General features: G+C 53.9%; 1 protein-coding gene across 1 annotated transcript in view; it reads right to left on the minus strand.

The window, feature by feature from the left end:
* LOC140392265 (ephrin type-A receptor 2-like) overlaps window positions 1-9,164 on the minus strand; it is a 192,767-nt gene extending 183,603 nt beyond the window's left edge. Inside the window, exon 1 of the mRNA XM_072477581.1 lies at window positions 8,987-9,164. Coding sequence (XP_072333682.1) covers window positions 8,987-9,056 — 70 coding nt within the window. The 5' untranslated portion in view covers window positions 9,057-9,164. The remainder of the gene's footprint in view (window positions 1-8,986) is intronic.
* Window positions 9,165-22,512: the final 13,348 nt, after the last annotated feature.

Here is a 22,512-nt window from a genome sequence, read left to right on the forward strand (position 1 = left end):
TGTTGCTTTTCCGAGCACACGGCTTGTTCTCCAGGTGTGGGATTACAATTATGGACACGTGGGTTTTTAAACACAAAACAAGGTTTATTCCATGAACTCAACTTAACACTTTTAAATAAACATTGGATCTCTTAACATCCCTTACTTCAAAGATAACCCCGAAAATATTACAACACTAAATAGTCCTTCAGTTATTCCTTTCAACATCCAAGAGAGACTTAACACCTTTAAACAGAAATATATCAGGTTAAAGGCCTTACTATTATGAGTTTAAATCACCCAAATGATCCAGAGATAGTCTTTCATGGCAGAGATCACAGCAGATTCAGCTCACTGCAAAACACAGACACACACCCAAGCTCTTTTTCAAACTGAAACTAAAAAACTGCAAAATGGCTGAACTGAGCTCAGCTCCACCCACTCTCTGACATCACTGTTTTCTCAAAAGTACATTGCTTAAACATCCATTTCTTAAAGGTACTCTCACATGACACTAGACTCCATCTCCCTCCCCAACTCTTCCTCACACTTCCATTTCACCAGCCTTATTGGGGCTCCCTCCCAATCCATCAACTCCTTGTAAATTTCCAACACTTTACCCTCACCTCCTCCTGTTTTTGACACAACCTTGTCCTGTAGCCCCTGGGGCAGCAGGTGAGGAAAGGGCGGTACCTGCTTCCTGACAAAATCCCTCACCTGTAAATACCGGAACCCATTCCCAGCGGGCAACTCAAATTCCTCCAATGCCCCCAAGCTCATGTCTTTAGAAGATGCCGCCTCCATCCGCTCCCACACCGACCCCTCCCCACTACCCACTTCCTCACCATAGCTATATTCGCTGCCCGATCATCGTTCATTCAATTGGGTAGAGCTAACCCGCCCTCCCTCTCGACCCCGCTCCAGCAGCACCTTCTAATTGGAATGAAGATTGGGAGATTCTGGAACACAAATAAGAACCTCGGGAGAACCGTCATCTTCACCGACTGCACCTGTCCCGCCAGCGACAGCGGGAGCACATCCCACCTCCTAAAATCCCCCTTCATCTGTTCCAGCAACCGAGCCAGACTCAGCTGCTCCCACCCCCGTGCCACCCCCGTGCCCAGATAACGAGAGCTCCCCCGCCCCCCCCCCCCTGCTCTAAACAGCAACTCCCCCAGCCTCTTCTGCCCCCTCGCTTGGATCGCCAAAACCTCGCCCTTCCCCACATTCAATATGGACCCCGAGAACCGACCACATTCTTCCAATATGCCCATAATCCCCCCAATAACTTCCAACCGGTTTGATATAAAGAGCAGTAAATCGTCCGTGTTAAACAAGACCCTGTGCTCCACCCCGCACTATACCCTGTCAGTCCCTTGACACTCTCAGCGCCAATGGCTCTATAGACAAGGCAAAGAGCAATGGGGAGTGTGGGCATCCTGCCATGTCCCCGGGTGCAGCTTGAAATATTCTGAACTCACCCGGTTCGTTCATACACCTGCTACCGGTACCCGGTACAACAGCCGGACCCAGTCCACAAACCCAAACCGCCCCAGCACCTCCCACAGATAATCCCACTCCACACGTTCAAAGGCCTTCTCCGCATCCATGGCGACCACCACCTCCACACTCCTTCCCTCCGGGGGGGCATCATTATAATTTAACTACCGCCTGATGTTAGCCAACAAATGCCTCCCCTTAACAAACCCCATCCTGGTCCTCCCCTACCACCCCCGGCACACAGTCCTCAATCCTTGAGGCCAAGATATTGGCCAACAACTTGGCGCCCCGATTTAACATTGAAATTGGCCTGTACGACCCACACTGTCCGGATCCTTATCTCTCTTTGGAATTACAGACATCGAGGCCTGTGATAACGTCGGGGGAACACCCTGCTCCCTCACCTCATTAAATACCCTTACCAGCAGGGCCTCAAGTCCCGCAAAACCTTTTGCAGAATTCCACCAGGAACCCTTCCAGGCCTGGGGCCTTCCCCGCCTGCATCGCCCCCATACCCTCCTCCAAAGTTCAACGTCCTCCATCTCCTCCCAGCCCATTGTTTCTCACAAACTCCATCGCTTCCTCCAGCGTATAGCATCCCCTTCTTAAAGAGGGCAGCCTTCGCCTTATTAAAGCCCGCTCTCTTCTTGGCCAGCTCCGCACCCAGCTCCTGGTACACTCGAAGCTCACAGCCCTCCCAGGTACACTGTCTCGTCCTGGCCCACCTCAGGATCTGCTCCTTGTCTGGAAACCAGTGCAGCCACACCACCATCGCCCTCGGCGGCTTGTTACCCTGCGGTTTCCTGATCAGGGCCCAGGTCCACCACCAGGGGCCGCTCGAAGACCCCCCTCTCCCAGCAACTTCTCCAACATCTTGGCCACACACGAGCCAGCGTCCACTCCCTCCAGCCTCACCTCCATGCGGTCAATCCCCGCCTCAATGGGATCCACCGTCCTCGCCAGGCCCTCCAGAGCCTCCTTCCTTTGCTGGGTGAACTTCTCGTTCAAGACGTCCACCAACTGCTCCACAGACACTGAGATGTTAGGGCCGGTCCCTTACCCTCTGCCGTCTTCCCACGTGTCGCAGGGAAAGTTTCTCGCTCCAACAGCTCCTTTCACCTAAAACCACTCCTGGTCCACGAATCCATCCACCGGTGGGACAAACTCTTCTTCCTCCACTCCTGCACCTTTTTCCACTGAAACATCTGCCTGTTAATCGGGGAAGAGGCCCCAAAACACCTCCACAAGCGGGAGCTGCCAATTGTGCGACCATTCACACCATGGCTGCCACCGGAAGTCCGCATTTCACTGTCTGGACTCGTGTTTAAAGGGTAATTTTAAGCTATTTCTGTGTGTGATATAAAATATTTGAATACTTTGTCAGTGATACAGTTCTATTATAGCACGATAGCACAGTGGTTAGCACTGTGGTTTCACAGCTCCAGGGTCCAAGGTTCGATTCCGGCTTGGGTCACTGTCTGTGCGGAGTCTGCACATCCTCCCCGTGTCTGCGTGGGTTTCCTCCGGGTGCTCCGGTTTCCTCCCACAGTCCAAAGATGTGCAGGGATTCATGTCGCATTACATTCATCCCCCACCATCTGGCCTGCAAAATCCTACCAACTGTCCTGGCTTGACACAATTCACACCTCTTTAACCTGGGGTTACCCCATCTCTGGATCTGTAAAGATTTAATCACCTGCTAATGCTTGCATTCCAAGCATTGTTTGGCATCTTTGAATTTGTCTATATATGTGTTTCTGGAACAGACCTCTTCATTCACCTGAGGAAGGAGCAGCGCTCCGAAAGCTAGTGACATCGAAACAACCCTGTTGGACTTTAACCTGGTGTTGTAAGACTTCGTACGGTGCTCACCCCAGTCCAACGCCGGCATCTCCACATCAGTGTGAGCATGGACACACACACACACACACACACACACACACAGTGTGAGCATGGACACACACACACACACACACACAGTGTGAGCATGGACACACACACACACACACACAAAGTGTGAGCATGGACACACACACACAGTGTGAGCATAGACACACACACACACACACACACACACACAGTGTGAGCATGGACACACACACACAGTGTGAGCATGGACACACACACACACACAAAGTGTGAGCACGGACACACACACACACAGTGTGAGCATGGACACACACACATACAGTGTGTGCATGGACACACACACATACAGTGTGTGCATGGACACACACACATACAGTGTGTGCATGGACACACACATATACAGTGTGTGCATGGACACACACACACACAGTGTGAGCATGGACACACACACATACAGTGTGTGCATGGACACACACACATACAGTGTGTGCATGGACACACACACACAGTGTGAGCATGGACACACACACACACACACACACACAGTGTGAGCATGGACACACACACATAAAGTGTGTGCATGGACACACACACACACACAAAGTGTGAGCATGGACACACACACACACACACACACAGTGTGAGCATGGACACACACACACACACACAGTGTGAGCATGGACACACACACACACACACAGTGTGAGCATGGACACACACACACACACACAGTGTGAGCATGGACACACACACACAATGTGAGCATTGACACACACACACACACACAGTGTAAGCATGGACACACACACACACAAAGTGTGAGCACGGACAGACACACACAGTGTGAGCATTGACACACACACACAGTGTGAGCATTGACACACACACACACACACAGTGTGAGCATGGACACACACACACACATGGACACACACAAACAGTGTGAGCATGGACACACACAAACAGTGTGAGCATGGACACACACACACACAGTGGGAGCATGAACACACACACACACAGTGGGAGCATGGACACACACACATACAGTGTGTGCATGGACACACACACATACAGTGTGAGCATGGACACACACACACACACACACACAGTGTGAGCATGGACACACACACACACACACACACAGTGTGAGCATGGACACACACACACACACACACACAGTGTGAGCATGGACACAGACACACACAGTGTGAGCATGGACACACACACAGTGTGAGCATGGACACACACACAGTGTGAGCATGGACACACACACACAGTGTGAGCATGGACACACACACACAGTGTGAGCATGGACACACACACACACAGTGTGAGCATGGACACACACACACACAGTGTGAGCATGGACACACACACACACAGTGGGAGCATGGACACACACACACACAGTGGGAGCATGGACACACACACACACAGTGGGAGCATGGACACACACACACACAGTGGGAGCATGGACACACACACACACAGTGGGAGCATGGACACACACACACACAGTGGGAGCATGGACACACACACACACACAGTGGGAGCATGGACACACACACACAGTGGGAGCATGGACACACACACACACACAGTGGGAGCATGGACACACACACACACAGTGGGAGCATGGACACACACACACACAGTGGGAGCATGGACACACACACACACAGTGGGAGCATGGACACACACACACACAGTGGGAGCATGGACACACACACACACAGTGTGAGCATGGACACACACACACACAGTGGGAGCATGGGCACACACACACACAGTGGGAGCATGGACACACACACACACAGTGGGAGCATGGACACACACACACACAGTGGGAGCATGGACACACACACACACAGTGGGAGCATGGACACACACACACACAGTGGGAGCATGGACACACACACACAGTGGGAGCATGGACACACACACACACAGTGGGAGCATGGACACACACACACACAGTGGGAGCATGGACACACACACACACAGTGGGAGCATGGACACACACACACACAGTGGGAGCATGGACACACACACACACAGTGGGAGCATGGACACACACACACACAGTGGGAGCATGGACACACACACACACAGTGGGAGCATGGACACACACACACACAGTGGGAGCATGGACACACACACACACAGTGGGAGCATGGACACACACACACACAGTGTGAGCATGGACACACACACACACAGTGTGAGCATGGGCACACACACACACAGTGTGAGCATGGACACACACACACACAGTGTGAGCATGGACACACACACACACAGTGTGAGCATGGACACACACACACACAGTGTGAGCATGGACACACACACACACAGTGTGAGCATGGACACACACACACACAGTGTGAGCATGGACACACACACACACAGTGTGAGCATGGACACACACACACACAGTGTGAGCATGGACACACACACAGTGTGAGCATGGACACACACACACAGTGTGAGCATAGACACACTCACACACACAGTGTGAGCATAAACACACACACACACACAGTGTGAGCATAGACACACACACACACAGTGTGAGCATAGACACACACACACAGTGTGAGCATAGACACACACACACACACACACAGTGTGAGCATAAACACACACACACACACAGTGTGAGCATGGACACACACACACAGTGTGAGCATGGACACACACACACACAGTGTGAGCATAAACACACACACACACAGTGTGAGCATGGACACGCACACACACAGTGTGAGCATGGACACACACACACACACACAGTGTGAGCATGGACACACACACACACAGTGTGAGCATAGACACACACACACACACAGTGTGAGCATAAACACACACACACACACACACACACAGTGTGAGCATGGACACACACACACACACACACACAGTGTGAGCATGGACACACACACACACAGTGTGAGCATAGACACACACACACACACAGTGTGAGCATAGACACACACACACACACAGTGTGAGCATGGACACACACACACACACAGTGTGAGCATGGACACACACACACACACACACACAGTGTGAGCATGGACACACACACACACAGTGTGAGCATGGACACACACACACAGTGTGAGCATAGACACACACACACAGTGTGAGCATAAACACACACACACACAGTGTGAGCATAAACACACACACACACACACAGTATGCGCATGGACACACACGCACACAGTGTGCGCATGGACACACACGCACACAGTGTGCGCATGGACACACACACACACACACAGTGTGAGCATAGACACACACACACAGTGTGAGCATGGACACACATGCACAGTGTGAGCATGGACACACACGCACAGTGTGAGCATGGACACACACACACACACACAGTGTGAGCATGGACACACACACACACACAGTGTGAGCATGGACACACACACACACACAGTGTGAGCATGGACACACACACACACAGTGTGAGCATGGACACACACACACACACACAGTGTGAGCATGGACACACACACACACAGTGTGAGCATGGACACACACACACACCGTGTGAGCATAGACACACACACACAGTGTGAGCATAAACACACACACACAGTGTGAGCATAAACACACACACACAGTGTGAGCATAAACACATACACACACACACACAGTATGCGCATGGACACACACGCACACAGTGTGCGCATGGACACACACACACAGTGTGAGCATGGACACACACGCACAGTGTGAGCATGGACACACACGCACAGTGTGAGCATGGACACACACGCACAGTGTGAGCATGGACACACACGCGCACAGTGTGAGCATGGACACACACGCACACAGTGTGAGCATGGACACACACGCACACAGTGTGAGCATGGACACACACGCACACAGTGTGAGCATGGACACACGCACACAGTGTGAGCATGGACACACACGCACACAGTGTGAGCATGGACACACACACACACCGTGTGAGCATGGACACACACACACACCGTGTGAGCATGGACACACACACACACACACACACACAGTGTGAGCATGGACACACACACACACACAGTGTGAGCATAGACACACACACACACACAGTGTGAGCATAAACACACACACACACACAGTATGCGCATGGACACACACGCACACAGTGTGCGCATGGACACACACGCACACACAGTGTGAGCATAGACACACACACACACACAGTGTGAGCATAAACACACACACACACACAGTATGCGCATGGACACACACGCACACAGTGTGCGCATGGACACACACGCACACACAGTGTGAGCATAGACACACACACACAGTGTGAGCATGGACACACACACAGTGTGAGCATGGACACACACGCACACAGTGTGCGCATGGACACACACGCACACAGTGTGCACATGGACACACACGCACACAGTGTGCGCATGGACACACACGCACACAGTGTGCGCATGGACACACACACACACACACACAGTGTGAGCATAGACACACACACACAGTGTGAGCATGGACACACACGCACACAGTGTGAGCATGGACACACACGCACAGTGTGAGCATGGACACACACGCACACAGTGTGAGCATGGACACACACACACACAGTGTGAGCATGGACACACACACACACAGTGTGAGCATGGACACACACACACACAGTGTGAGCATGGACACACACACACACAGTGTGAGCATGGACACACACACACACAGTGTGAGCATGGACACACACACACACAGTGTGAGCATGGACACACACACACACAGTGTGAGCATGGACACACACACACACACACAGTGTGGGCATAGACACACACGCACAGTGTGAGCATGGACACACACACGCACACAGTGTGAGCATAGACACACACGCACACAGTGTGAGCATAGACACACACGCACAGTGTGAGCATAGACACACACACACACAGTGTGAGCATAGACACACACACACACAGTGTGAGCATAAACACACACACACACATTGTGAGCATGGACACACACGCACACAGTGTGAGCATAGACACACACGCACAGTGTGAGCATAGACACACACACACACAGTGTGAGCATAAACACACACACACACACACACACACACACAGTGTGAGCATAGACACACACACACACACACACAGTGTGAGCATAGACACACACACACACACACAGTGTGAGCATAAACACACACACACACAGTGTGAGCATGGACACACATGCACACATTGTGAGCATGGACACACACACACACACACAGTGTGAGCATAAACACACACACACACACAGTGTGAGCATGGACACACATGCACACAGTGTGAGCATGGACACACACGCACACAGTGTGAGCATGGACACACACGCACACACACACACAGTGTGAGCATGGACACACACGCACACAGTGCGAGCATGGACACACACGCACACATACACACAGTGTGAGCATGGACACACACGCACACAGTGTGAGCATGGACACACACGCACACAGTGTGAGCATAGACACACACGCACACAGTGTGAGCATAGACACACACACACACACACTCATAGTGTGAGCATGGACACACAAACACTCTCATCAGGTCCGATGTTGTACAGAATCTCCGGTCCTCACCTTCCTCACAGCTGTTGCGATCTGGGAGCAGGAACAGGATCAGGAGAAAACTGTACCATTCCCAATCCATGTAGGAACGGCAGCCCTGTTAAACAGGAACCATAGCGAATAGCACTGATTGAGAAACACAGCAGCAACACCCAGTTCGCTCTGTTCTCCCGGAGGCATTTTAATCCTAAACCGTCCCACCCACCAATACCTGGCCACAGGCAATTAAAGGCACCGCTCTCTTAAAGGGACAGGACTTTCTTAAGGCAACAGAATATAGCTGGAGACCTCTCATTCGCTCATTACTACAGGAATGTGAATTCAACATTTCAAGTTTGCCCAGTTCAAAGTCTAACACCCAGGAAATGTATTCCAGTTAGTGATTCATCAGTGACAGAGCACTGCACTGTCAGAGGGTCAGTACTGAGGGAGTGCCGCACTGTCAGAGGGTCAGTACTGAGGGAGTGCCGCACTGTCAGAGGGTCAAAACTGAGGGAGCACTGCATTGTCAGAGTGTCAGTACTGAGGGAGCGCCGCACTGTCAGAGGGTCAGTACTGAGGGAGTGCTGCACTGTCAGAGGGTCAGTGCTGAGGGAGCACTGCACTGTCAGAGGATCAGTACTGAGGGAGCACTGCATTGTCAGAGGGTCAGTACTGAGGGAGCACTGCACTGTCAGAGGGTCAGTACTGAGGGAGCACTGCACCGTCAGAGGGTTAGTACTGAGGGAGCACTGCATTGTCAGACGGTCACTACTAAGGGAGTGCCGCATTGTCAGATTGTCAGTACTGAGGGAGCACTGCATTGTCAGAGGGAGCGAACTGAGGGAGCGCCGCACTGCCAGAGGGTTAATACTGAGGGAGTGCCGCACTGTCAGCGGGTCAGTGCTGAGGGAGTGCTGCACTGTCAGAGGGTCAGTACTGAGGGAGTGCTGCACTGTCAGAGGGTCAGTGCTGAGGGAGCACCGCACTGTCAGAGGATCTGTACTGAGGGAGCACTGCATTGTCAGAGGGTCAGTACAGAGGGAGCACTGCACTGTCAGAGGGTTAGTACTGAGGGAGCGCCGCACTGTCAGAGGGGCAGTACTGAGTGAGCGCTACACTGTCAGAGGATCAGTACTGAGGGAGCACTGCATTGTCAGAGGGTCATTACTGAGGGAGCACTGCACTGTCAGAGGGTCAGTACTGAGGGAGTGCTGCACTGTCGGAGGGTCAGTACTGAGGGAGTGCTGCACTGTCAGAGGGTCAGTACTGAGGGAGCGCCGCACTGTCAGAGGGTCAGTACTGAGGGAGCACTGCACTGTCAGAGGGTCAGTACTGAGGGAGCACTGCACTGTCAGAGGGTCAGTACTGAGGGAACGCCACACTGTCAGAGGGTCAGTACTGAGGGAGCACTGCACTGTCAGAGGGTCAGTACTGAGGGAGTGCTGCAATGTCCGAGGGTCAGTACTGAGGGAGTACAGTACTGTCAGAGGGTCAGTACTGAGGGAGTGCTGCACTGTCCGAGGGTCAGTACTGAGGGAGTGCCCCACTGTCCGAGGGTCAGTACTGAGGGAGTGCTGCACTGTCTGAGGGTCAGTACTGAGGGAGCGCCGCACTGTCAGAAGGTCAGTACTGAGGGAGTGCTGCACTGTCTGAGGGTCAGTACTGAGGGAGTGCCGCACTGTCAGAGGGTCAGTACTGAGGGAGTGCTGCACTGTCAGAGGGTCAGTACTGAGGGAGTGCTGCACTGTCTGAGGGTCAGTACTGAGGGAGCGCCGCACTGTCAGAGGGTCAGTACTGAGGGAGTGCTGCACTGTCAGAGGGTCAGTACTGAGGGAGTGCTGCACTGTCTGAGGGTCAGTACTGAGGGAGCGCCGCACTGTCAGGGGATGAATACTTTTTTAAAATTTATAAATAAACCTAATTTGTCCAATTAAGGGGCAATTTAGCGTGTCCAATCCACCTACCCTGCACATCTTTGGGTTGTGGGGGTGAGACCCACACATTGTCACCCGGGATCGGCATGGAACCCGAGTCCTCAGAACCGTGAAGCAGCAGTGCTAAACACTGCGCCACCGTGCCACCCAGAGGGTCAGCACTGAGAGAGCGCTGCGCTGTCAGAGTGTCAGTACTGAGGGAGGGCCGCACTGTCAGAGGGTCAGTACTGAGGGAGTGCTGCACTGTCAGAGGGTCAGTACTGAGAGAGTGATGCACTGTCAGAGGGTCAGTACTGAGGGAGTGCCGCACTGTCAGAAGGTCAGTACTGAGGGAGTGCTGCGCTGTCAAAGGGTCAGTGCTGAGGGAGGGCCGCACTGTCAGAGGGTCAGTACTGAGGGAGTGCTGCACTGTCAGAGGGTCAGTGCTGAGAGAGTGATGCACTGTCAGAGGGTCAGTACTGAGAGAGCGCTGCGCTGTCAAAGGGTCAGTACTGAGGGAGTGCTGCACTGTCAGAGGGTCAGTACTGAGGGAGTGCTGCACTGTCAAAGGGTCAGTACTGAGGGAGTGCTGCACTGTCAGAGGGTCAGTACTGAGGGAGTGCTGCACTGTCAAAGGGTCAGTGCTGAGAGAGTGCTGCACTGTCAGAGGGTCAGCACTGAGAGAGCGCTGCGCTGTCAAAGGGTCAGTACTGAGGGAGTGCTGCACTGTCAGAGGGTCAGTACTGAGGGAGTGCTGCACTGTCAAAGGGTCAGTGCTGAGAGAGTGATGCACTGTCAGAGGGTCAGTACTGAGAGAGTGATGCACTGTCAGAGGGTCAGTACTGAGAGAGTGATGCACTGTCAGAGGGTCAGTACTGAGAGAGTGCTGCACTGTCAGAGGGTCAGTACTGAGAGAGTGCTGCACTGTCAGAGGGTCAGTACTGAGAGACTGCTGCCCTGTCAGAGGGTCAGTACTGAGAGAGTGCTGCACTGTCAGAGGGTCAGTACTGAGGGACTGCTGCGCTATCAGAGGGTCAGTACTGAGGGAGTGCTGCACTGTCAGAGGGTCAGTACTGAGAGACTGCTGCCCTGTCAGAGGGTCAGTACTGAGAGAGTGCTGCACTGTCAGAGGATCAGTACTGAGAGAGTGCTGCACTGTCAGAGGGTCAGTACTGAGGGAGTGCTGCACTGTCAGAGGGTCAGTACTGAGGGAGTGCCGCACTGTCAGAGGGTCAGTACTGAGGGAGTGCCGCACTGTCAGAGGGTCAGTACTGAGAGACTGCTGCCCTGTCAGAGGGTCAGTACTGAGAGAGTGCTGCACTGTCAGAGGGTCAGTACTGAGGGAGTGCTGCACTGTCAGAGGGTCAGTACTGAGGGAGTGCTGCACTGTCAGAGGATCAGTACTGAGAGAGTGCTGCACTGTCAGAGGGTCAGTACTGAGGGAGTGCCGCACTGTCAGAGGGTCAGTACTGAGAGACTGCTGCCCTGTCAGAGGGTCAGTACTGAGAGAGTGCTGCACTGTCAGAGGGTCAGTACTGAGGGAGTGCTGCACTGTCAGAGGGTCAGTACTGAGGGAGTGCTGCACTGTCAAAGGGTCAGTGCTGAGGGAGCGCCGCACTGTCAGAGGGTCAGTACTGAGGGAGTGCTGCACTGTCAGAGGGTCAGTACTGAGGGAGTGCTGCACTGTCAAAGGGTCAGTGCTGAGGGAGCGCCGCACTGTCAGAGGGTCAGTACTGAGGGAGTGCTGCACTGTCAGAGGGTCAGTACTGAGAGAGTGCTGCACTGTCAGAGGGTCAGTACTGAGAGAGTGCTGCACTGTCAGAGGGTCAGTACTGAGAGACTGCTGCCCTGTCAGAGGGTCAGTACTGAGAGAGTGCTGCACTGTCAGAGGGTCAGTACTGAGAGAGTGCTGCACTGTCAGAGGGTCAGTACTGAGAGAGTGCTGCACTGTCAGAGGGTCAGTACTGAGAGACTGCTGCCCTGTCAGAGGGTCAGTACTGAGAGAGTGCTGCACTGTCAGAGGGTCAGTACTGAGGGACTGCTGCGCTATCAGAGGGTCAGTACTGAGGGAGTGCTGCACTGTCAGAGGGTCAGTACTGAGAGACTGCTGCCCTGTCAGAGGGTCAGTACTGAGAGAGTGCTGCACTGTCAGAGGATCAGTACTGAGAGAGTGCTGCACTGTCAGAGGGTCAGTACTGAGGGAGTGCCGCACTGTCAGAGGGTCAGTACTGAGAGACTGCTGCCCTGTCAGAGGGTCAGTACTGAGAGAGTGCTGCACTGTCAGAGGGTCAGTACTGAGGGAGCGCCGCACTGTCAGAGGGTCAGTACTGAGGGAGTGCCGCACTGTCAGAGGGTCAGTACTGAGGGAGTGCCGCACTGTCAGAGGGTCAGTACTGAGGGAGCGCCGCACTGTCAGAGGGTCAGTACTGAGGGAGTGCCACACTGTCGGAGGGTCAGTACTGAGAGAGTGCTGCGCTGTCTGAGGATCAGTACTGAGGGAGTGCTGCACTGTCAGAGGGTCAGTACTGAGGGAGTGCTGCACTGTCACAGGGTCAGTACTGAGGGAGTGCTGCACTGTCAGAGGGTCAGTACTGAGGGAGTGCTGCACTGTCAGAGGGTCAGTACTGAGGGAGTGCTGCACTGTCACAGGGTCAGTACTGAGGGAGTGCTGCACTGTCAGAGGGTCAGTACTGAGGGAGTGCTGCACTGTCAGAGGGTCAGTGCTGAGGGAGTGCTGCACTGTCAGAGGGTCAGTACTGAGAGAGTGCCGCACTGTCAGAGAGTCAGTACTGAGGGAGTGCTGCACTGTCTGAGGGTCAGTACTGAGGGAGTGCTGCGCTGTCTGAGGGTCAGTACTGAGGGAGTGCTGCACTGTCACAGGGTCAGTACTGAGAGAGTGCCGCACTGTCAGAGAGTCAGTACTGAGGGAGTGCTGCGCTGTCTGAGGGTCAGTACTGAGGGAGTGCTGCACTGTCACAGGGTCAGTACTGAGGGAGTGCTGCACTGTCAGAGGGTCAGTACTGAGGGAGTGCTGCACTGTCAGAGGGTCAGTACTGAGGGAGTGCTGCACTGTCAGAGGGTCAGTACTGAGAGAGTGCCGCACTGTCAGAGAGTCAGTACTGAGGGAGTGCTGCACTGTCAGAGGGTCAGTACTGAGGGAATGCCGCACTGTCAGAGGGTCAGTACTGAGGGAGCGCTGCGCTGTCAGAGGGTCAGTACTGAGAGAGTGCCGCACTGTCAGAGTCAGTACTGAGGGAGTGCTGCACTGTCAGAGGGTCAGTACTGAGGGAATGCCGCACTGTCAGAGGGTCAGTACTGAGGGAGTGCTGCACTGTCAGAGGGTCAGTACTGAGGGAGTGCTGCACTGTCAGAGGGTCAGTACTGAGGGAATGCTGCACTGTCAGAGGGTCAGTACTGAGGGAGTGCCGCACTGTCTGAGGATCAGTACTGAGGGAGTGCTGCACTGTCAGAGGGTCAGTACTGAGGGAGTGCTGCACTGTCAGAGGGTCAGTACTGAGGGAGTGCTGCACTGTCAGGGGATCAGTACTGAGGGAGTGCTGCACTGTCTGAGGATCAGTACTGAGGGAGTGCTGCACTGTCAGAGGGTCAGTACTGAGGGAATGCTGCACTGTCAGAGGGTCAGTACTGAGGGAGTGCCGCACTGTCTGAGGATCAGTACTGAGGGAGTGCTGCACTGTCAGAGGGTCAGTACTGAGGGAGTGCTGCACTGTCAGAGGGTCAGTACTGAGGGAGTGCTGCACTGTCAGGGGATCAGTACTGAGGGAGTGCTGCACTGTCTGAGGATCAGTACTGAGGGATCGCCGCACTGTCAGAGGGCCAGTACTGAGGGAGTGCTGCACTGTCTGAGGATCAGTACTGAGGGAGTGCTGCACTGTCAGAGGGTCAGTACTGAGGGAGTGCTGCACTGTCAGGGGATCAGTACTGAGGGAGCTGTAGCCATCTGGGATGGCCACTTTCAGTGTATAAAATGGACACTCGCAGAGCATACAGGGAAAAATGGACAATGCAAAGCAACAAGCAGGTACAGAGCCTGAATGTATATTTAGAAGATGTGGTAGTCACCACTGTTGTATATGTCACTTACGAGATGTAATACAGTAAGGCCCCTGTACTACAGGTACGGGGGTAGATCCCTGCCTGTTGGCTCCGCCCAGTAGGCGGAGTATAAATGTGTGGGCTCTCCGAGCTGCAGCCATTTCGGCAGCAGCTGTGGGAGGCTCCACATCTCTGCTTAATAAAGCCTCGATTACTCTCTACTCTCGTCTCGTCGTAATTGATAATGCATCAATTTATTACGCAGAGGTTTTACAACGATGGATCTCCGCATCAAGCCTGATCGCCTGCAGCTGCACCCTCAAACACACAAGGCCAAGTCGGCCTTCGCACATTGGCTGGTTTGCTTTGAACATACATTGGATCTGCGACTGACCCACCCTCAGAGACACAGAAGCTCCAGATCCTTTACATGCGGCTGAGCTCCGATATCTTTCCCCTCATCCGGGACGCGCCGACCTACGCTGAGGCCATGGCGCTACTGAAGGAGAACTACGCTCAGCAGACCAACAAGATCTACGCCAGGCACCTCCTGTCCACGCGGCATCAACTCCCCGGTGAGTCTGTGGAAGATTTCTGGCGTGCCCTACTCGCTCTGGCGAGGGACTGCGATTGCCAGGCCGTTTCGGCCGCTGAACATTCCGAACTCCAAGTTAGGGACACTTTTGTTACGGGCATAGGGTCGGCCGACATCCGCCAGCCCCGCTTAGAAGGGGCTACCCTCGACCTCGCGGCGACCAAGAAACTCGCAATCTCACTAATGGTCGCCTCCCGTAACGTACAGGCGTATGCCCCCGACTGCACTTTGCCCCCTCCGGACATCGTGGACCCCACCAGCGAGCACCCCATTGTAGACCCCACCAGCAACCGCCCCCAGCCAACCCCAAGCCTGCACCGCGCGGCAGCCAGCCAACCCCGGGGGACACAAATGCTACTTCTGCGGACAAACAAAGCACTCCCGGCAGCGCTGCCCGGAGCGGAGCGCACTCTGCAAGGCCTGTGGGAAGAAAGGACATTTCGCTGCTGTGTGCCAGGCCCGCCCGATCACCGCTGTAACCAGGCCCATTTTTCCTGCATCCACCACCGCCCCCCCCGCCCCCCCGGTGTGGCCCGTGGGCGCCGCCATCTTGTTCGCCTCAGACCACGTGCGGCCCATGGGCGCCGCCATCTTCCCCCCATCAGGCCTCATGCGGCCCGTGGGCACCGCCATCTTTCCCGTCTCAGGACCCCTGCCCGTCGGGCACCTCATCGGGCCACTCATTGCCTGCCGACCAGCCAGGGGCCTTCCAACACCAGCTACAGCTCGCCTCCATCACGATCGACAAGGCCCGGCCGCACAACCTCGCAACCACGTCAACGACGGTAAAGGTCGATAGGCACAAGATCTCCTGCCTTCTTGACTCCGGGAGCACAGAGAGCTTCACCCACCCCGATACGATAAGGTGCTGCTCCCTCGCGGTACACCCCATTAACCAGAGAATCTCCCTGGCCTCCGGATCCCGCTCCATGGTGATCCGGGGGTATTGCACCGCCACCCTCACAATCCAGGGCGTAGAGTTCAGCAACCTCCGGCTCTACGTCCTCCCCAACCTCTGCGGGCCCCTACCACCCCTTGCTCTATGCGGCCTCACGACCCTTAAGGTCGACCCGCCTTCTCTGTTTGCAAACTTCACCCCGGATTGCAAACCCGTCGCCACCAGGAGCAGACGGTACAGCACCCAGGACAGGAACTTCGTCAGGTCTGAGGTCCAGCGGCTGCTCCGGGAAGGTATCTTCGAGGCCAGCAACAGCCCTTGGAGAGCCCAAGTGGCAGTGGTGAAAACGGGGGAGAAAAACTGGATGGTCGTTGACTACAGTCAGACCATCAATCGGTACACGCAGCTCGACGCGTACCCCCTCCCACGCATATCTGACATGGTCAATCAGAGTGCACAGTACCGGGTCTTCTCGACAGTGGACCTGAAATCTGCCTACCACCAGCTCCCCATTTGCAAGGCGGACCGCCCGTACACCGCGTTTGAAGCAGACGGCCGCCTTTACCATTTCCTTAGGGTTCTCTTCGGCGTCACTAACGGGGTCTCGGTCTTCCAACGGGAGATGGACCGAATGGTTGACTGGTATGGAAGGTCACCTTCCCGTACCTAGATAACGTCACCATCTGCGGCCACGACCAGCAGGACCACGACGCTAACCTTTCCAAATTCCTCCACACCGCCAAACTCCTCAACCTAACCTACAACAAGGAGAAGTGCATGTTCAGCATGAACCGATTAGCCATCCTCGGCTGTGTGGTCCAGAACGGAGTTCTAGGGCCCGATCCCGACCGCATGCTCCCCCTCATGGAACTCCCCCTCCCCCACTGCCCCAAGGCCCTCAAACGATGCCTGGGCTTCTTCTCATACTACGCCCAGTGGATCCCTAACTATGCGGACAAGGCCCACCCACTCATTCACTCCACCGCTTTCCCCCTGACGGCCGAGGCTCACCAGGCCTTCAACCGTATTAAGGCCGACATCGCCAAGGCCGCGATGCACGCGGTCGACGAGACGCTCTCCTTCCAAGTCGAGAGCGATGCACCAGACGTCGCTCTGGCCGCCACCCTCAACCAGGCAGGCAGGCCCGTGGCATTCTTTTCCCGCACCCTCCATGCCTCCGAAATTCGGCACGCCTCCGTCGAGAAGAAGGCTAAGCCATTGTAGAAGCTGTGCGGCATTGGAGGCATTACCTGGCCGGCAGGAGATTCACTCTCCTCACTGACTAATGGTCGGTTGCCTTCATGTTCAATAACACACAGCGGGGCAAGATTAAAAACGATAAATTCTTCAGGTGGAGGATCGAGCTCTCCACCTACAATTACGAGATTTTGTATCGCCCCGGTAAGCTCAGCGAACGCCCCGATGCCCTATCCCGAGGTCCATGTGCCAGCGCACAAATGGACCGACTCCGGGCCCTACACGACGCTCTGTCACCCAGGGGTCACCTGGTTCTTTCACTTTATAAAGGCCCACAATCTGCCCTACTCCAATGAGGAGGTCAGGGCTATCACCAGAGACTGCCAGGTCTGCGCAGAGTGCAAACCGCATGTGGTATTATCAGGTATTGCAGTACCCGAGAGGCTGAAGACCATTGGTTAAACCTAGGAGTTTACCATTGGCTGTTTGGTATGTAGTTCCGCCCTGACAGGCGGGGTATAAGAACCGGTGCTGCCCCAGCAGCCCTCATTTTGTACCAAAGCTGCCGGGGAACAGTTCTAGTCGATTAAAGCCTTCAGTTATGATACAACCTCGTCTTTAATTGTAATTGATCGTGCATCAATTTAATCGACTACATTTAAGCTGAAAGGATGGATCTCCGAATCAAGCCGGAGTGTCTACAACTCAGCCCCCACGCGGAGAACTCGGCGGCGATATTTAAGCACGGGCTGGCGTGTTTTAAAGGCTACCTCGAGACGGCCAGAGGTACCCCCTCAGAACGACAGAAAATGCATCTCCTGCGCTCAAGGGTAAGCCCTGGGATCTACACCCTCATCGAGGAAGCGGAGGACTTTGCGCTGCGATCGAACTGTTAAAAGGACATTATATCCGCCCTGTAAATCAGGTTTACGCACGTCACCTGCTTGCAACTAGACGGCAAAGCCTCGGGGAATCGTTGGAGGATTTCTACCGTGCGCTACTGGTGCTGGGCAGAAACTGTGGCTGCACGCAAGTTTTGGGGAGCGAGCACACGGAACTCCTAATCCGGGATGCCTTCGTAGCAGGTATGAGCTCCTCAGAGATCCGCCAAAGGCTCTTAGAAAAAGGCATCCTGGGACTTAAAGAGGCACGGGCCCTGGCAGGGTCCATGGACGTTGCCTCCAGAAACGCGCAGTCCTATGCGCCCGACCGCGCAGCGGCTCCCTGGGCTGTGTGGCATCCCGCAGCGGCAGCCCCACAGACCTTCTCCGTGTCCTCGCAGCCCTGCGCTGTAAGACGGCCCGCTAACTCCTTTGGGCCCCGCTGTTTCTCCTGCAGGCAGGCAAAGCACCCCCACCCGCGCTGCCCGGCCCGCACCTCCACCTGCAAAGGGTGCGGCAAGAAGGGCCATTTTGTGGGGGTCTGCCAGGCACGAGCCGTGGCCGCGGTCTCCAATGACTCCGGACTGCCACGGCAACCTTCCCTTCGGGCCCCAGGCGGCCAGCACTCACTGCCACTCCCCTATCCTAGGGCAACGTGCGACCCACGGGCGTGGCCATCTTGCCCCTCGGACACAAACGCTGGACGGATGGGCGGCGCCATTTTGTCCATCCCCGCCGCCATTTGGTCCATCCCCGATCACCATGTGCGACCCATGGGAGACGCCATCTTGGATGGGGCGTGTTGCTAACTTTTGCCTTAGTTTAATTGCTCTGTTTTTTTCACCTTTGCTCTTGAGTCGCCAGGTATCTTTCTGATACCGCCACGTGGTTCAAGTCCGAGTAATGATCAATAATCCAATACACCGATTAGTAAGATTTAAATCAAAGCACATTTATTATACACAGCAATCGCTACTCATGTATAAATTCTACGTCTAAGCTACTTCTACAGCTAACAGACCAATACTTAATTTGGAACTGGCCCACCAGGTCAGGGAAACAAATGGCCTTTCGTTCGGGTTCTGAGCCTGCGGGATTCGAAGTTGGTACTGATTGGTAGCTAGGAGCGCCTATCTCGTAGTGAGCATTGAAGTAAGACTTACTGGATATCAGCGGCGGCTGAACCGGTCACTGTCAAGGGTTGGTTCGCGTTGCTGAGTGACCCGGTCAAGAAGAACGATTTGGACTTGGGCTTGATTCTTATAGTCCCCAGGGGCTTCCCGCCTTTCGGGGTGGACCCTGTACCTGGTTCCAAGTGATTGGACTTTGTCCCAATCACTTGGTTTGGTTTTCTCCAATGCTGGAGCGGTTCCCTGATCGATGGGTGGTCCTGAGGTGGTCGTTCACCTCCTTTTGTGTAGGCTCCTGCTGGCGCCAAAGAGTCTGGTTTGGCTTTATGTGTCCAAATGTTGCTTATTGTTCCCGGGGATTGCTCATTAATATGCAGATGGCTGGTGTTTTGTTATGCTGATGGTTGCTGGTATCGACCTTGTCTGGCCTTTCCAGAGGTAAATGCACACTCAACCTGCAGCTGCTCGTTTGTGCCCTGTTGGCTGACTTTCCCATCAGCCTTTGCCTTTCGCCATTTTAAATCGGGAGTTAGCCATTTTGAATCGGGAGTTAGCCATTTTAAATGGCTACATTCCCTCCTTGTGATCCTAATGCGAAGCGTGAAGGATCACATAACTATGTTGCTTTCCATTCCCTGACCTGGGGGGGACACTTCCTTCATGGCCTCTGCACTGACCATAGCTATGCAAAAATATTTTAACTAACAATTCTAAGGGCGCTATGTCAAACAGGGACATGCATTACAAAACAATAAACTGGGAACCTCTAACTATTCTTAATACACTACACTCACTTAAACATTTCATCATCCTAACTTCCTCAACCATACAACAAAATCATGGCAGTTTATACACAGTCTCCCTGGCTTGGCAGTCAAGCTCAGGATCGTACAATTTGCTCATGTACATTCTGAACATTTCTTTATTTACAATAAAACGCAAGTGAATGCTCTTTATTATAGATCACGGGGGTCGGGGGTCTGGTCGTATCCGAAAATAGGGGATCTGATCCTATATACCGGGGTTCGAGCACGGTAGGCTCTCCTTCTCCATTTCCGTAGACGCATAGTCTGCACGATGCAGCAGAGTATCGCTAATACCAGTAAGGATTGTATCACGTAGGACAGGGAGTACCAGGTTGTAAACCTGGCACACCAAGATGGTGTGGTGTCGCGGGTGACTGGGCTCAGGGTACTGTGGGGAAGTGAAACATTAACGGCTGGGGGGCTTGAGGTCATGGGGTTCGCGTTCACTCGCAACCACATGTCCATAAATATGATGCTGATCCATGTGAAAGAAGTCCTCGTGGCTCTTCTCTTTCCTTTTCTTTCTTCTCTTCTCCAGTCCTGGAGCTTCTGGAGTTCTGTGGAAACAAGCACCGTGTCCGTAACTATCTTTGTTTAATATCTCGTATGATAGTCTGTCTGTCCTTTAGTGCCAATTACTCCCTTTATAATTGGTCACTATGTGTGACTCCCTCATTTTTTTTCAAAAATCGAATTTTAGGACAAGACACACTTCCCAATAATGAACCAGTGCGAGCCGTCTCGCAGACTGCGCAATTTATCATCCACATGTTTCAGGATGTAACTAGCATGTGGTTGGCAATCTAAGGGTTACCTGAAACAAAACAAAACAATTTGAACTGAAAGTGCCAAAATAAGGTGCGTATGGGCCGCGACGGGTAAGAGATGGATGGAATCCCTGGGTAGGACGGCTACCAATGCCGTGTGTGCTCTACCCGAGCGGGGGTCCTCAGGCAGGGCGGGTCCCAAGCCGTTTCTCCACTGCCTGAGCAACCGACAAGAACGGGCAAGAAATGTAGTCATCGTGGTGGGGCTGCCGTAGTGGTTCTACCTTCGAACCAGAAGGGCAGTTACGAACGGGCGTCTGGTTCCGTAACAAGTCTCGGCAGACAAGCTAGTTCCGCTGAACTAGTGTCTGGCAATAGTGAGTCTCTGTGGGCAAGTCCTCAGAGGTTTCGGCCGAAAAGGTGTGGGGCCGGGAATTTTTTTTTCCCGGTCTGACAAACAACATTTAACAAACTTACAAGCAACATAAAACATGCGGCAGGTTCCATCAGAATACGGGACATTGTAAATCACATTTGGGCTGGGGTGTAATTAGCATATGGAGGGAGTGCAGCATGACCGAAGAAGAGAGGAAGGAGGAGTGAAACAAAAATGAAGTGGCCTTGCTGAGGTTTCCCTGCCATGAGAAGTGGTGGGTAACGCTCACAGTTTGCATGGGGCAGCTGGGACCTTGTAGCTGCTGGGGGTGGTGTTCTCTTCCATATCTGGGGGCTAGTCTAGCTGGTGGGGGTCTCCTGCAATCTCGGGCGAAGTGTCCTGGCTGCCCACAGTTGTAACATGGCCCCTGGGGCACATAAGGTGGAGCAGGCTCTCTGGTGCATTGTTCCCTTGGGTGTGGTTCGCTGGGTGGGGGGTCGGGACTGTTGGTGTCTTCGCTGGTTCGGGGGCATTTGTGGGCTGATCCCGTTGCAGTTTCAGGGGGGCTTGACATTCTCGTGCGTAATGTCCTAATTGTCCGGAATTGTAACGTTCCGGTGGTTTCTGTGGGGGGGCTGTTCCTTCCTTCGTTTACCCATGCGGGGTTCTGGTGCGTTTTAACTGGATGCATGTCTGCCTGCTCTTCCTCGGGTTCCCTAACTGCGGCTTTGTCTGCTTCTGCCTGCTGTTCTTCGGGATTTTTAACTACGTGTTTGCTTTGTACAGACTGCTCAGGCGCGGGACAATCTTTCTAAAACCCATTTCTCATTGTGGGCTTCCTCTGAGGGGCCATAATTCGTGCAGGCTTTTTGTCCTGTTTCTGTGGCATGGGAGAGAGAATGCACATGAGAGAGAGAGAGTGTACATGAGAGAGAGA

Source organism: Scyliorhinus torazame, chromosome 16 (assembly GCF_047496885.1).
Source record: "Scyliorhinus torazame isolate Kashiwa2021f chromosome 16, sScyTor2.1, whole genome shotgun sequence".
In the NCBI taxonomy this organism is placed as follows: Eukaryota; Metazoa; Chordata; class Chondrichthyes; order Carcharhiniformes; family Scyliorhinidae; genus Scyliorhinus; species Scyliorhinus torazame.